The sequence below is a fragment of the Acanthisitta chloris genome, unplaced genomic scaffold, assembly GCF_000695815.1.
Source record: "Acanthisitta chloris isolate BGI_N310 unplaced genomic scaffold, ASM69581v1 scaffold902, whole genome shotgun sequence".
Lineage (NCBI taxonomy): Eukaryota > Metazoa > Chordata > Aves > Passeriformes > Acanthisittidae > Acanthisitta > Acanthisitta chloris.
Genome location: NW_008661957.1, coordinates 75,027 through 90,362, shown reverse-complemented (window position 1 = coordinate 90,362; position 15,336 = coordinate 75,027). Strand labels below are relative to the sequence as shown.

General features: G+C 42.4%; 1 protein-coding gene across 1 annotated transcript in view; it reads left to right on the top strand.

Annotated features, from left to right (window-relative positions):
- Positions 1–387: 387 nt before the first annotated feature.
- Positions 388–15,336, top strand: part of LOC103798143 (ephrin type-B receptor 5) — a 38,037-nt gene continuing 23,088 nt past the window's right edge. The window contains exons 1-2 of the mRNA XM_009070389.1: positions 388–448; positions 3,882–4,578. Of these exons, the coding sequence (XP_009068637.1) occupies positions 4,053–4,578 (526 nt within the window). The 5' untranslated portion in view covers positions 388–448; positions 3,882–4,052. The remainder of the gene's footprint in view (positions 449–3,881; positions 4,579–15,336) is intronic.

Below are 15,336 nucleotides of genomic sequence, written 5' to 3'. Positions count from 1 at the left end.
ATTCATGTAACTTATTACTCTGTCCCACCCTTTCCTTTCCAAAAAGAAAGTGGCCTCATCTGTAGTGCTCATTATGATAACTCTCCTCCATGCTGTAAGTGTGCTTACACTTTGCCTAGGAAAGTTTGGTCAGAATATTGCCATGCAACTTGCTAACCATGAGTTAGCATGATTATGTGCCCAGTGTTTCTGCCCCTGTCTTGGCTCTGCTTAATTTACTAGTATGGACATAGCCTGTCATATTTAATTTCAAAACATGAATACATATTTTTAGTGTATGGAAGCCCTCTACAAGACAGCCTTGTGAGGAACAGATAAGATTTTAGTCTGACTTGGAATAGCACAAAATACTTTTTTTATTTAATTTTTTTAAATATAAACAGAAATACTTCTGGATACAACTCGAGAGACCTCAGAGATTGGCTGGACCACACACCCTTCTGATGGGGTAAGCATTTCCCTTGTCCTCTTGTTGACCATACCTCTGCTGGTAAGATGTGCATGCATCTGATGGAGAAAGGGAAATTGGAACCAATGAGACTTTATTTATGGATTTCATGTGTATGAATAATTTGAACACGGTATGTTGTGCAAAGCCAGATTGTTAAGAGAAGAGGATATTGAGTGGGATACTATTGCTACCTCCTTACCCTCTTCCTTCCCCCCTCCTTCTGAAGTACTCTTGCATTCTTCAGTCATCCCTTCATAGGAATAGAATAGAATAGAATAGAATAGAATAGAATAGAATAGAATAGAATAGAATAGAATAGAATAGAATAGAATAGAATAGAATAGAATAGAATAGAATTTCAGTTGGAAGGTACCTACAACAATCACTTAATAAAGCTGTCTCACCACTTTGGGGCTGACTAAAAGTTAAAGCATGTTATTAAGGGCATTGTCCAAATACCTCTTAAACACTGACAGGCTTGAGGTATTGACCACCTCTCTAAGAAACCTGTTCCGGTGTCTGAACACCCTCTAGGTAAAGAAATGTTTCCTAATGTCAATTCTGAATTTCCTCTGAGGCCACTTTGACCCATTCCTGTTGCCTCTATCCCTGGATCCGAGGGAGAAGGGATCAGCACCTCCCTCTCCACTTGCCCTTCTCAAGAAGCTGCAGAGAGCAAGGGGGTCACTCCTCAGCCTCCCTTTTTGCAAACTATACAAACACAGTCCTCAGCCGCCCCTCACAGGACATGCCTTCCAGCCCTGTCACCAGCTTTGTTGCCCTCCTCTGGACACATTCAAGGACCTTCACATGCCTCATATATCATGGGGCCCAGAACTGCAACCGGCACTCCAGGTGAGGCCACACCAATGCTGAGTACAGCTGGATGATCTCCTCTTCTGACCTGCTGGTGATGCTGAATTTGCTGCACCTCAGGACACAGTTTACTCTCTGAACTGCCAGGGCACACACTGCTGACTCACACTGAGCTGCTGCCCACCAGCAGCCCCAGGTCCCTCTCCACAGGGCTGCTCTCCAGCCACTCCTCTTCCATATATACTTCTGCACAATTACTCCGTCCCAGGTACAGGATCTGGCATTCGTTCTTGTAAAATTTCATGCCTTGGATGATTGCCCAGTGCTCCAATCTGATCCCTCTGTGAGGCATATTGTCCCACAGCACCTCCCTGTTTGGTATCATCATCAGACTTGCCAATGGTGCATTCAAGTCCTGCATCCAGATCACTGATAAATACATTGCACAGAACTGGTCCTAGAATTGAGCCCAAGGAACACTGCTGGTGACTGGTCACCAGCCAAATGTAGCCCCATACACAGTGGGGTTCCACAGAGCTCCATTTTAGGGCCAATATGCCTTAGTATTATCATAAACGACTTGGTTCAGGACTCAAAAGTTTGCTGATGATGCCAAGCTGGGGGGAGCTCTTGACTCCTTGAAGGCAGAATGGCTCTGCAGAGAGACCTGGAAAATTAGAGGGCTGAGTGATCACCAGCTGCATGAAGTTTAACATAGACAAGTGCTAGATTCTGCACATGGGACGGGACAACCCTGGTTGTATGTACAGTCTGGGGAACAAGAGGCTGGAGAGCAGACCCCCCAGAAAGGGTCTAGGGAGGAAGACATACAAGGATCAGGTGAGGTTACTTGGTTTTTTCCACCTAGAGAAGAGGAAACTGAGGGGAGACCTCATCGTGGTCTACAGCTTCCTTGTGAAGAAAAGAGGAGGGACAGGTGACCAGTCATAGGACCCAAGGGAATGGCCTGAAGCTATGTCAGAGGAGGTTTAGGTTGGATATAAGGAAAATGTTCCTCATCCAGAGGGTGGTCAGGCACTGGAACAGGGTCCCCAGGGAAGTGGTCCAAGCCTGCTGATGTTCAAAAAGGGTTTGGACAATGCTCTCAGGTACATGGTATGATTCTTGAGGTGAACCTGTGCAGGCCCAAGACTTGGATTCAGTGATCCATGTAGGCCCCTTCAAGCTCAGGATTTTCTGTGATTGTATGACTCATACTGTGTGCATTGATACACAAACATTTAAGTTGTGCTCCTGAGCCCTCCATGCTCCCAGGAGCAGCATACATGTTCCTACTAGCACTACCATATTCAGGCTGTGTCATGCCAACCCTTGTTTTACCTGCAGCTCTCCTGTTGGCATTCCCTTGCTCCATCAATTCTAGATTAAACCTTTCTCAGCCAGTCCCTTCAGTTCATGAGCAAAGATACATTTCTCCCATTGGGACAGTGGATCCTGTCAGATCCCAGCATACCTTGTGTTTTAAATATTCTTCCATGGTTACAAAACCAAGCATTTTGGCAGAGGCACCAGTCCTAAAGCCAAGTATTGATATCTTGGGATCACATGTTTCTTTGAAAGTGTCTCACCATTACTGGGAGGATTGAGGAAAGCACTACTTGTGCTCCTGAATTTTTTTAGCATTTTTCCCAGGGCCCTGAAATCTCTCTTGATCAAGTTTGCTCTTTTTGTTGTGACATTATTAGTACTCATGTGAAAGAGAATGAGTGGATAGTAGTCTGAAGGCTATACTAAGTTCTTGCATCATCTGATGGCATCACTAAACTGGGCCCCAGGGAGGCATCAAACAGCTAAAAAGATGTTCTGGTCTGCAATTAGGTGTTTCTGTTTCACACAGGAAAGAGTTGCCAATGACCATAATTGGTTGTTGTTTCTTCTTGGCACTGGTCTTAATGCAGATCTTGTTGCAAGGAATTGGTTGGTCAGATTTTCACAAGAATGTATGCGCAGGTTCCTTATCTTCTGTCTCACTGACCAGTTCCTCTGTCATACCCTGGCCCTTGTACCTATAAAGCTAGTTGAGAGGGTAAGGAGGGTTTTTTCTTAGAGCTTCGTGCAGTAACCTGCATCCACCCCTCCTGATTCCTCCCTTGTGCCTTTCTTCTGACACAAAATAGATTCGGGATCTGCCTCTGTAGTAGTCATGCCAAGTGCCTTGTGTGCATAGGATATGTCAGAGCACAGCTCCAGCAGTGGTAAAGTTGGTTAGAAAGGACTTCTGCTTTAATTTATTTTTCAAAAGAATAGTGTCTTGTTGCTCTGTCCCATTTGTTTGTCTTGTGTGCCTTGTCTCTGGGGAAGAAAGATGGGCAAATAGGAATAAAGTGTGACTCATTTTAAGGTTCTCAGTTTTCTGTCACAACTTTGTTCTTCAGAGCTTTGACCACTCTTCTTCACAGGTTCATACTTTGTCCTGTCTAGAGTGCTGTGCTGCACATGGCATCAGCAGGTTCAAGTCTTGTCATAAACATGGCAAGGAGAAGAAAAGGGAAAAGAAAGACCTGTCCTGTCCTGTATTTTTGATGCAGTTGAACACTGAATCAATTTTTTTTTTTTTCTGTTTCTTCTTGCTTTTCCCTCCTCTGTATTGTAGTGGGATGAGGTAAGTGTCCTGGATGACAAGAAGCGCCTGATCCGAACCTTTCAAGTCTGTAACGTGGCCGAACCAGGTCAGAATAACTGGTTGCGTACTCACTTCATAGAGCGACGTGGAGCCCACCGAGTCCATGTCCGCCTCCATTTCTCAGTGAGAGACTGTGCCAGCATGCGCACTGTGGCCTCTTCTTGCAAGGAGACCTTCACACTCTACTACCACCAGTCAGAAGCTGACATAGCCTCTCAGGACATGCCAGAGTGGCGTGAGGGCCCCTGGACCAAAGTGGATACTATTGCAGCTGATGAAAGCTTTTCCCAGGTGGACAGCACTGGGAAGGTGGTTAAGATGAATGTTAAAGTTCGTAGCTTTGGGCCTCTCACCAAGCATGGCTTCTACCTGGCCTTCCAGGACTCAGGAGCCTGCATGTCCCTGGTGGCAGTTCAAGTCTTTTTCTATAAGTGCCCAGCTGTGGTGAAAGGATTTGCCTCCTTTCCTGAAACGTTTGCTGGAGGGGAGAGGACCTCACTGGTGGAATCACCAGGGACGTGTGTACCAAATGCTGAAGAGACAAGCACGACTGGATCTTCAAGCGTTCGATTGCACTGCAATGGAGAAGGGGAGTGGATGGTGGCCATTGGACGATGCACCTGCAAGGCTGGGTACCAACCTGTTGATGATGAACGAGCTTGCCACGGTGAGAGAACCTTTTTTCCCCACCCCTTAGGCAGACACTTCTTGTTGATACTCTGTATCGCTAGTATTTGGTACTAGCCAAAAGTTCACAGAACTAGATTAAATAATTTCTCACAGAGAATGCTTATTAGCAGCTTCTTCTGACACTTACAGCACCTCAGACTGGAGTTGGAATGACCACTTCTTGGTGCTAAGAACATGGCTGGAAATTCCTCTCAGGCCTTAGTTCAAACTGCTGCAAGAGACAGCCTTTGAGGCTACATATACAAAATGAGCCGGAGTTGTCACTAGCCAGGCCTAACATAACTCCATTTTTTACTAAGAGGCAACAGCTTTAGAAGAGAGATGCAACATGGAGCAGAGCTGAGCCCAGAGCTAATACACTCTACAGCCTTAGTTAGTTTGGCCCTTTTGTCTGAGCTTTGGAACTAGTAATAATGAAAAAAGAAAGGGAAAATGGTAGCAGCCTGGTCATGGGACAGGGACCATGTGGGAGGGCTCTATGACCCTGGCCTGACTAGAAGAAGGTCATAATGGTATTATCATTACCTGTAATTTACTCTCTGCCTTGGGGCCCATGGTATTTTCTGTGAAAGGTTTGTAGGAGGAAGTAGAATATATTCTGTATCACTCAGAAGCAGTATTGGGCCAAAATCTGGGCAAGCCTGAACACCCAGTCTTAATGTCATGACTGTCTTCCTATCTCAAGCTTAAGACAGTCCATTAAAGAAAACTGCTTATATTGGTTGTATAATTTTGTGTATAATGTTTTTCTGGTGCTTCCTTTGTTTTAATATGCATTTACTAAAAATCTCTCAGCAATCTAAAATGTTGCTGGACTACACTTAGTACTCTAAAAAATAAATGTATTGTGAAACCCAGTTTTGGCTGCAGACACAATTTTAAAGTTGGATTGTAATTTATTCAAATAAGAGTTTGACTTGAACATTACGCATACAAATATTCTAGTTAAAACCAAGGGCAAATGCAATGGATAATTGATGGTTGTCAATATGTTACCTTAAATTCCTGTTTCATGGAGTGATTTGGGTGGAGAAAAATCACTTGATTAAAATACAGGTCATTGTGCTGGAGACTTATAATACAATTAAAATTGGTAAGTGCTTTTTATTTGTTTAAGCTTTGAGGGTAATTAAAATGTGCTTTTTTGTCCTGCTTATCCAGAAAGAAATGTAACTACCTTCGTATAGTGCTGCTCCTGAGACCGTAAACTCAGACGGACATAGATGAGCTCTGTATGGCACTTGCTTTGTTGTCTGCATCAGTAGCATGACTAGTTCACAGTCCAGATAAACTGCCAGTCGATAATTTAGTGTCAGATAGTAGTCTTTAGCACTAAAAAAAAAAATTAAATAAAGCTTGGCAAATAAAAATAGGGATTTTAAAATATATATGTCTTCCCTTTTTCATAGTATTCAGTGAAAGCTGAAACTCCCTTGAAGCCTCATTATCACAGAAGTTGGAGATAGATGAAAGTTATAAATATTTTAAGGAATAAATGAAATAGTGAGTCTATCAAACTACAAGACTCTGATCCCATCACTCTTGAGGTTCCATGAACAGGTTAGAACAGCCAAATACAAATAATGAACCTTAATATTAGAGGGTATTTTTTTCACCTCATGTTTCTTGTAAACTCCTCTGGCTTGATCACCATTCCTGATCTCATCTCCTGCTAAGAATATGTTACTGTCCTGACTGAATGGAACCACATTCAGCTTGTGTAGTTTGCCCCCTTGCTTGGCGTTTCTTTCCATGGAGTCCTTTCCAGCACTTCTCTGTATGTTCTCCCTTCCTACCATGATACAGTGTTCTAGATGAAATAAAGAACAAAAGCGCTACCCCAAGGACAGATTTCTAGTGATGATACTGCAGAGAGCTCTTCTTAATACAACTGAGGAATCAACCAAGGATAGGAAGGAGAAGCAAGTTTTCTTCTTAAACTGTAGTAGAAGAGTGTGTGGGCATTGCCTTCCCCCTCATCATATGCAAGCCTGCAGGGTCCTTCCTGGACCAGTTGTTATCTCTTTATATAGAACAAAGAAACTGCCAAGAGCCATTCTGAGCAGATAGATAGAAAGCTCATTTTCCCCCCCTGCCCTCTATGATGAGTTAAGATACTTTCACTAGTTTTGTAAGACTGCTGCTGTGTCTTACTATATGGCAAATTTCTCCAGCTAAACAGAAGACTGAAACAACAACCTTTAGAAAGCCCTCTAGGTGATGTGGGATGTGGTCTGCGTGGGGTTCACTTTTGACTTTATTTGAGTAGACTTCTCATGCTGAACAGTTGGAAAGGAGAATGACAGTTTACAGAGGAAAAAAGAAGGTTGGGACTTTAGTTCCATTTTTTTTGGTAGATGTATACACACAGGGTGCCTTGCCCTGCAAGGTTTCCTGCAGCTTGTGTATTTCCTCCTAGAAGGCTGGAAATGGAAAATTCTGTGTGATTAGGCTATCCTAGGCTACTGGTGCCCAAAGTTCTGGACTGATTGTCTGTTCTCCCAAGCCTTCTCTCAGATTGACATATTTATTACTAAAAACAGTTGTTACTGGATCCATCACCACAAACAATTTTACAATATAATGTGTTTCTTGGGATTCAGTGCCCACTGCTTATCATTGCCTTTTAATTAGAAATCACATGAAGTTTAAGTTACCAGATCCTTTTGAAAATGACAATGTGGACAAAAAATAAGAAAAATGACTGCTTGATAAAGTGCTAACCTGACTTCCAAAAGAAGAAGGACAGAGCTCAGGACAGAGCATAGCTGATTAGCCATGTGTGTGGCACCTGTGTCCAAACATACTTAATCAGGGGCAGAAAATATCAGCCAGAGAGAGGACAAAGGAACAAGTTTGGAGTGGAAAGAATTAAGTTGAGTTTGGGGGAGGGAGAAGGAAAGGTGTTGTTTTAATGTTTGTTTTTGTTTTTTCATTACCCACATCTATGTTAATCAACCATAAATTAAATTAAATTTCCTCAAGCCAGGTCTGTTTTGCCTGTGATGGTAATTGGCAAACAAGCTCCCTGTCTTTATAACTTCTTTTCCTCTGTCCACAAGCTTTCTCATCCAATTTTTCCCTGTCTTGCTGGGGGGGGTGGGTAAAAGAGTGGCTAGGTGAGCATTTGGTGTTTACCAAGGCTAGTCATCTGTATCAGGGCATCTTCTCTCTTCTTTCCATGGATGTTTTTAAAAGTATTAGGAAAACAAAAGGTCTGCCTATCATCTTAGTAACATGTAAGCCCATGTCCTGTGGCTATATCTAGTTCCTTCTGATAACTGCAGGAACCAGCAACTGTGCACACAACTCTTTGAGGTCTCATTTGGGAAGAATATTGGATGATTATTTTTGTACTATTGAAAGGTGACCTTTCTCACCAGCCTGGATAAACTTTTTTCAGTGTGTGATGCTAAGAAAATGTTAAGATTTGTGTTAAAGTAAAAGCTTCAGTAGTCTACTAAAAATATGAACATACTCTTAGCAAAAAGAAAAAACAAAAGCAACACAGTAAGTTCTTCTCAAATTTTAGTCGCTTAAAGGATACCACAAAAATAATTTCCATTGCAGGCACCTGTGGAAGTCATGTGCTCCAACCCCATGCTCAAAGAGGGGCCAAATTGGGTTAGGTCACTCAAAGCCTCTCCTAGATTTCAATAAAATTTTCATTAATTTTTCTTTTTTCATGGAAGATTGAAAAATGTCCCTGGGCAACTGGTCCAATATTTGGCAACACCCATGGTGAAATTACTTTTTTTCTATATAGGAGAAGATTTAGTAAGATGTAATAAGAAGTTATTACAACTGTGTCTGTTATCTCATGTTCTACCACCTTGTGCCTACACATTCTTCATATCCTCCCATTAGGTGGCTGATGCCAGCCGTAAGCACCCGCCCCCCAGACTGATCATCTTCAAAATGAACAAACCCAGTGTCTTAGCCTCTCCTGGGTAAGAGCTTTAATTTCAAGATAAACTCACAGTTGACAATAATGTTTGGTGTCTTGAACCTTTTTTTCTTTTTCTTTTCTCCTTCCATATTGTTCCTTTCATCAGCTTATCCAGCCTTCTTCTGCTACATGCACATACATTTTGGTGCTTTTCAAGTAGTTTGCTGCTTTTACTATAGCAAGTGCTTGCTCTCTACTCATATGCCATCCTTACCCTGGCCAAGTCTTTCCTCTATTTTCTTTCACACAGCACATTCCCTGGCAGTCCTCCCATATGTAATTAGCTAGTAATTGCTTAAGCTCCACCTCTTTGCCTAAAAAATCCCTTACTCAGTTGATCTCCTATCAACAGTTAGCAGGAAAGAGCTCCTAGTTGCTTCATTTAATTTTTATTTTCATATGTTCAGTTGATTTGATGCTCTCCTTTTCCATTTAAAACCTCAAATGACGCACTTTTCTTTCTTTATGTTTCTTTCATTTTTTTGCTGTCCCTTCCCCACCCAAGCAGCTGTAGTAACTATGAAACTCTAGATCAACCCAGGGTCCTATTTCTTCCCCATGCCTTGCTTCTACCTCTGGCTGATCCCCGCTTTCTCAGAACAAGACACAAGATACATGCTGTGGAATAGCCTACCCCAGTGGGAAATTGCTTCCTATCACCGTAAACTAGCTGTAGGCTTATTTCTTGGGGGTGGGAAAAAAGAAGTTTTATCTAAAAAACACTTAAATTTTTTTTTTCCAGTGTGTCTTCTGCATGCTAATTATGCTTTCTTGCATTGTAAGAGATGTAATGTGCAAATGTCTACATCATATTTCTTCAGTATTATCAGTTCATAAGTCCTTTCCATCATCCTACCCTCTGTAAGTGCCAAACTCCATCCCTTTGCCTGGAGGCATTCTCATTTGAGGGCCTCTGTAGCTCTGCACATCCAGTTTTCCGTAGGCCTCTAATTCAGTGGCGTCCATTCATCCTTCCCAGTTTGACTCCAATGCCAGCTTTGACACTGTTCATTTCAAATAGTATCACATCTAGTATGTATTCTTGCTGCCCTCCAGTACACCTGGGAGAAGAAACCCCATATAAGAAACAGATCATTTGTCTCAGTCAAGAAGAGAGTAATTTTATGCTCTTCTAAATGTCTTCCGGTGTCCCAGTTCCAAATCATGTCTGTGTACAAAAAAGTCAGTGTCACCTCTATCACATTCCCTAAAACCACTGCTGGGGGTGCATTAATATTTGTTGAAGTTTCTGACTGCCCTTCTTGTATTTTTTCCTCTGTCCTTGCTGTATTTTTGTTAGTTCTTGGAATACATTCTCTTTGCCCTTACTGTCCAAGTGGGCTTTGCAATGCCTCTTTCTCTTTCTTTGCTTCTTGGACTGTGCCTTCTTCATTTTCATTCTCTTAATTCCCATCCACTCTGCCATTCCATGATTCCAGCACTTTTCCCTGCTGGTTTTGATACTTGCTATTGTTAGGAGTCTGTCAGAAACTGCTCTTCTGGCCTCCCGTGTGGAACTTGTCTCCAGTGAGCAGTCAGGCGAACATAGGCAACGCAGGGGCGAGTGTTGTAGGGGGAGCTGAGGAAAACTGGGTCAATGCCTGAGATAAGCTGTGCCCAGCTGAACTGTTTTGGCATTCTGACACTGTGCCAGGATACGGAAAATGACTGAGACAAGCTGAGGGAAAAGCGCTTGCGCACTCCAAACTCTGCCTTCTCCTTTCATAGTAACCTTGATTTGATGGGAAGTGGCAGCTTGCTCTGCTCCCTGAGGTGCTAGCTCTGCAACCCTCTGTCCTGGCATTGGATATTGTGTATCAATGAGAGCTAAATCTGTGTTTTCTTGGAAAGTCCTGGTGCCTGGGGGATGATTAAGTCGTACTGTTGCCAGTGACAAGGTCTCTGGCTTAGCTGGTATTGATGTTTTGTGTGAAGCTGTTCCACAAGCACACAGTGGAAGTGTTTCAGGAGAAGCTGCTCTTGTTCAAGCTCTCTCTGGGACAGTCCTGAAATGGTAATGTTCGCTAAAGCAAAACATTATGTCTGTCTCCAGTGAGCACAGCAATCATCTGCAGAGATTGCAGGACCACAGCGAGTGGACCTGATGCCATGATCTGCGGAAAAAAGGGAGTATAAGATTGTAAGGGAATTGTTTCCTTCAGAAACAAATGAGTGATGGATTCTGTATGTATGTGTAAGGACAGTCCTAGGCTCACTGTAACTGCTTGAATAAAAGGAAGTGGCTTTTGCCTATTTAGATTGCCAGGGAATTTTTTTCTCTTTTCTCCTGACTTGACCTTTGAAATACTATTTATAATGACTGGACTGAGGCAGCACCAGGAAAAGCTCCATGTCATGGGAACAATTATTATTGCTATCTGTGGGCTAAAGTCCTGAGTGCTGTGAGCTAGCCTGTCTTAGGCAATTTTGGAAAGAGATAAAGGTGCTCATGAATGTAAGGAGCTCCCTGACTGGATGCAGAGGGCAGGTGGAAACAGAAAGTTTGCGATAGCTGCAGTGTCTGCCCTTTAAAGTCATTCTTTAGCTTCTTTTAGCTGGAGGCCAGTTAGTGTCTGCTGTATTCAGTCCAGCCTTTTTGGCTAAAATTGCAGATGTAAAATAAAAGTAAATGAATTTTAAGCCATAGTATTTTATTTCTTTAAACTATATTTTCATTAGGAAGGTGAGAGGGATGTGAATCATGTTAATCATTGTTAAATCAGCTTTGCTTGCAGTTTGCTGTATGATTTCATTTTGCTGGTTTTCTTCTGGAAGTAGAAATACCCATGGGCAGAACGAGAGTTTCAAAGCATGATCATTTCTCGGATTCTGCCATCCCTCCTGGAAATAACAGTGTGAGAGTATAAGTTTATGTAGTAATTATTTTTTTCATTAGACAATAAAAACATAATCACTTTGGTTTTTGTTTATTAGGATCTTTCCTCCTAAATTGCCCAGGATTCCACTCCATAGTTCTTCAGGTGCCATTTCTGCAATGTGAACTGAACCAGACAGGTGTATCTCTTCCTTACTGCTTTTCTTTACACTTTTCTCTGTCTTGTTCAAAGTCTTTTCTCAGATTCCTCACACAGAGGGAACCTGGCAATCCTATTCTCATTTCACTTCTGAACATCTGAAATGAGATGTAGTCTAGTGTCAAGAGCTTTCCATTCATTGTTCCCTCTCCACCCACAATTATGTATGTGTTGAATGATCTGGCAGTGAGGCAGCCAAGACCACAGGGTTCTATCCTCACATTTTAATTTGCATATGTTTAAGGAAAATCATAGAATAGCTAAACTTGGAAGAGATATCTGGAGGATTATGAGAAGTGCTTTCCAGGCAGTCAGACTCCAGCATCTACTTGCTTATGGGATTATTCCTCTCCAGGTGCAGGACACTGAACTTCTTGCTGATCTTCATGAGGATCACATCAGCACATATTTCCAGCCTGTCAAGGTCCCTCTGGATGGCAGCACAATCTGATGGTGTATAATCCTTTGCTAAGGCAGTCTTTTATCATCAGGAAACTTACTGAGAGTATACTCATCATGCATTACACTAATGAAGATTTTGAACAGTATTGGACCCAGTATTGAAGCCTGGGGTGCACCACTAGGTGCTGGCCTCTATTTAAACTTCAGTCCACTGGTCACCACCTTCTGGGCTCAGTTGTTCAGCCAGTTTTCAATTAGCCTTGATTTCTGCTCATCCAGCCCATACCTTTCAAGTTCAGATTGTCTCTGAGGGTATTACCGGAGACTTAAAGTCCATACAGTATTCTCCAGAAGGATATTATGTGATACAGTTTTGAAAACCTTCCTTGATGTCAAGGCAGTCAATATCCACCGCTCTCCCATCATCTACCAAGCCAATAAGTTCATCCCAGAGAGCTGGCCAAGCCTGAGTTTCCCTTTGAGAATCCATGCTGGCTACTCATAATTGCCTTTTCATCCTTCATGTCCCTGGAAAAGGTTTCCAGAAGTAGTTGTTCCATCATTTTCCCAGGGGTGAAGGTGAGGCCGAGCTGCTCACTACTCCTCTCATAGTCACAACAATCATTTAAAGACTATCAAGAGTGACCTCAAAATGACATCAGCCAGCTCGCTGGTGGAAGCATCCCATCAGAGCTCATGGAATTAGGTAGTTTCCCTAAGTATTCTCTTGCATGATCTTGGATGAGGAAGAAGATCTTCCTTGCTCCAGACTTCCCCCAGGTCTCCAGGACTTGGAAGTTCCTAAAGGCCAGTCTTGCTAGTAAAGACTGATGTGAAGAAGATGTCCTGTGTCACAGGACCCCCCGTGCCACCCAGCAGTGGGCACGCATTTTCCCTTTTCCTTGAGCCACTTCTATACTTAGAGAAACCCTTCTTGCTTTTGACATCCCATGCCAGAAGGGTTTACAGGTAGGCTTTTGCTTTCCTACCCATGTGTTGGCATGTTTGGGCAGTGCCTCTATATTCCTCCCAGGCTACCTGTCTGTGCTTCTGCCTTCTGCGTACTTCCTTTTTGTGTTTGAGTTTAGCTAGGAACTCCTTGTTCAAACATGCAGGCCTCTTGGCCTTTTTTGCCTGAATTCCTGCTTGTTGGGGTGGACTACTTTTGCACCTGGAGCAAGTAATCCTTGCACATGAACTAGCTTTTTTGGAGCCACCCTTTCCACCGGGGCCTTAATGCCATGGGACTCTTCTAAATGATCAAAGTAGTCACATCTGCTCTCCCCGAGTCCAGCACTGTGAGCTTGCTTTTTGCTCTGCTCACTGTCTACACGATCTTGAACTCCACCGTCTCATGGTCACTGCAGCCAAGGCTGCCTTCAACCTTCTTATCACCAGTTAGCCCTTCCTCGTTTGTGAGCATGAGGTCCAGGGTGCACCTCCCCTCATTAGCTCCTCTGTTGCTTGAGTCAGGAAGTATTTGCTGATGCATGTCAGGAACTTCTTGGAAAGCTTATGCCCTGCTGTGTTCCTCCTCCAGCAGATATTAGTGTGGTTGAAGTCCTCCTTGAGGATCAATGCCTCCAAATGGGAGGCTACTTCCAGCCTCAGCTTCATCCAGTTTTTCACAGGTAAGCAACTAAGGCCACCTGAGATACACTGTTGTAGGCAAGACATCTCTCTGCTCTGTGCTTGCAGATAGGACATATGAACATATTACTGACATTTGTTTTCTTGGTGAAACAGCTGCAGTGAAATTTTATTCGTTCAGTTTACTTGGCTATAGTGGGTGCTTATAGATAAGCCTCTGTGGCTGCTTCACACCCTGCTTATGTTAAGTGCAGGACGAGGGAGTGTTGGACCTGGAGACATTGGACCTGGAGATATGTTTTTATTAAGTCTGCTACTTTGCTCTAAATGGCAACTGTATCACAAAAATCACTTCAGAAACAGGTCAGGTTCCTTCTTAGATGTGGTTAGGCTTTTTTTGGGGTTTCTTTTCTTTTCTTTGCCTGCTGCTTGTGTTGGAAGTTTTTTCAGAAGCCTACTACTTTAGTTGGTGGAAGTATTGTTCTTGTTTAAACCTGTAATTTGTTGTAAAGACATCTGTTTTCATGCTGACATTGCTCTTCAGTATAAGTAAACAATTATGTATTTACTGACTTTTACAGTTATGGGATTACATTCAAAAATGGCTGCTGTCTCAATGAGTATGAGAGCTCATAGATAGCAAGAAATCACCTAAGTGTGACAGCACCCAAGTGTGACAGCACAATAAAATAAGTTATTGTTGTCTCCCCTAGCACACTGGGCAGTGCTAGGGGAGGCAGCAATAACCTGCCTTTGCATGTGGTTCAGGCATATAATGTCAAGCACAGTGCACAGGTGACAAAATTAGATTTCGTGAGGCAAGTAAGAAAGAACAGCTCCAAGTATTTGATCTCTAGTATTTGTTACGGATACCTTTTCCAAAGTGTTGTCTTTATTGTATGTCAGTGGTATGAGCAGATAACACTGTTATCCATTAGCAGACACTGTGTCCCTGTGTAAGGGCTTTCATTCCTTGTGTGTTGGTTGGTTGGTTGGCTGGTTTTTAGAAACAGTTTTTGAACGCTTATGATCACTTGGAGTGACTACCCATAGCACTGATGAAATCTTGCATGGCCTTTTAAGCAATGGGCTTGCTCTACCTCATATAAATTGACTTTCTTTGCTGAGGTAGTAGTGCTACTGGCATGTTTGTTCTCTTACATAAAACCTACAACATTGCACTTTTGCTTACTTCTTTTGTCTAATTCATTGACAGTGTGCCATCCCCACAGACCTCATCCCTGCATCCCCAGACTCGACAGCAAGTTGTTGGTAGACTTAAAAGACATGTAAAAATAAATGTTTATTTATTTTTAACACAACCGTGTTTATTTTAAAATAAATTTTATTTACTAAATACCAGACAAATTCTTTGTCAATTACAGTTTTGCTGGCTTTCCATATGATTTGCAATTGGGCTAAATATTAATCTACCTGAATTCTCTTAGAGTAAATAAATCTGTCTTACCCTTGTAGGGTAAATAGGTTTTTGCGCTGCAGGAGTAAAGTCTGTATCCTCTACAGATTTCCTTTTATCATCATATAAATGACAGGAATTATCATTACTTGTTCATTTTCACTATTGTGACTAGCAACAAGGTCATTGTCTCACTTCATAGCAGGCTGTAGTACTGAATGAAAGAAAAGAACCATTCTTTGGGGTCTACCTTGACAAGTGGAATGAATGTGCCATTGGTTCTAAACCTTGAGAAAAGCTTGAGAAGGAGTTTGATGCAAGAAAAAACAGATGAGATAATAT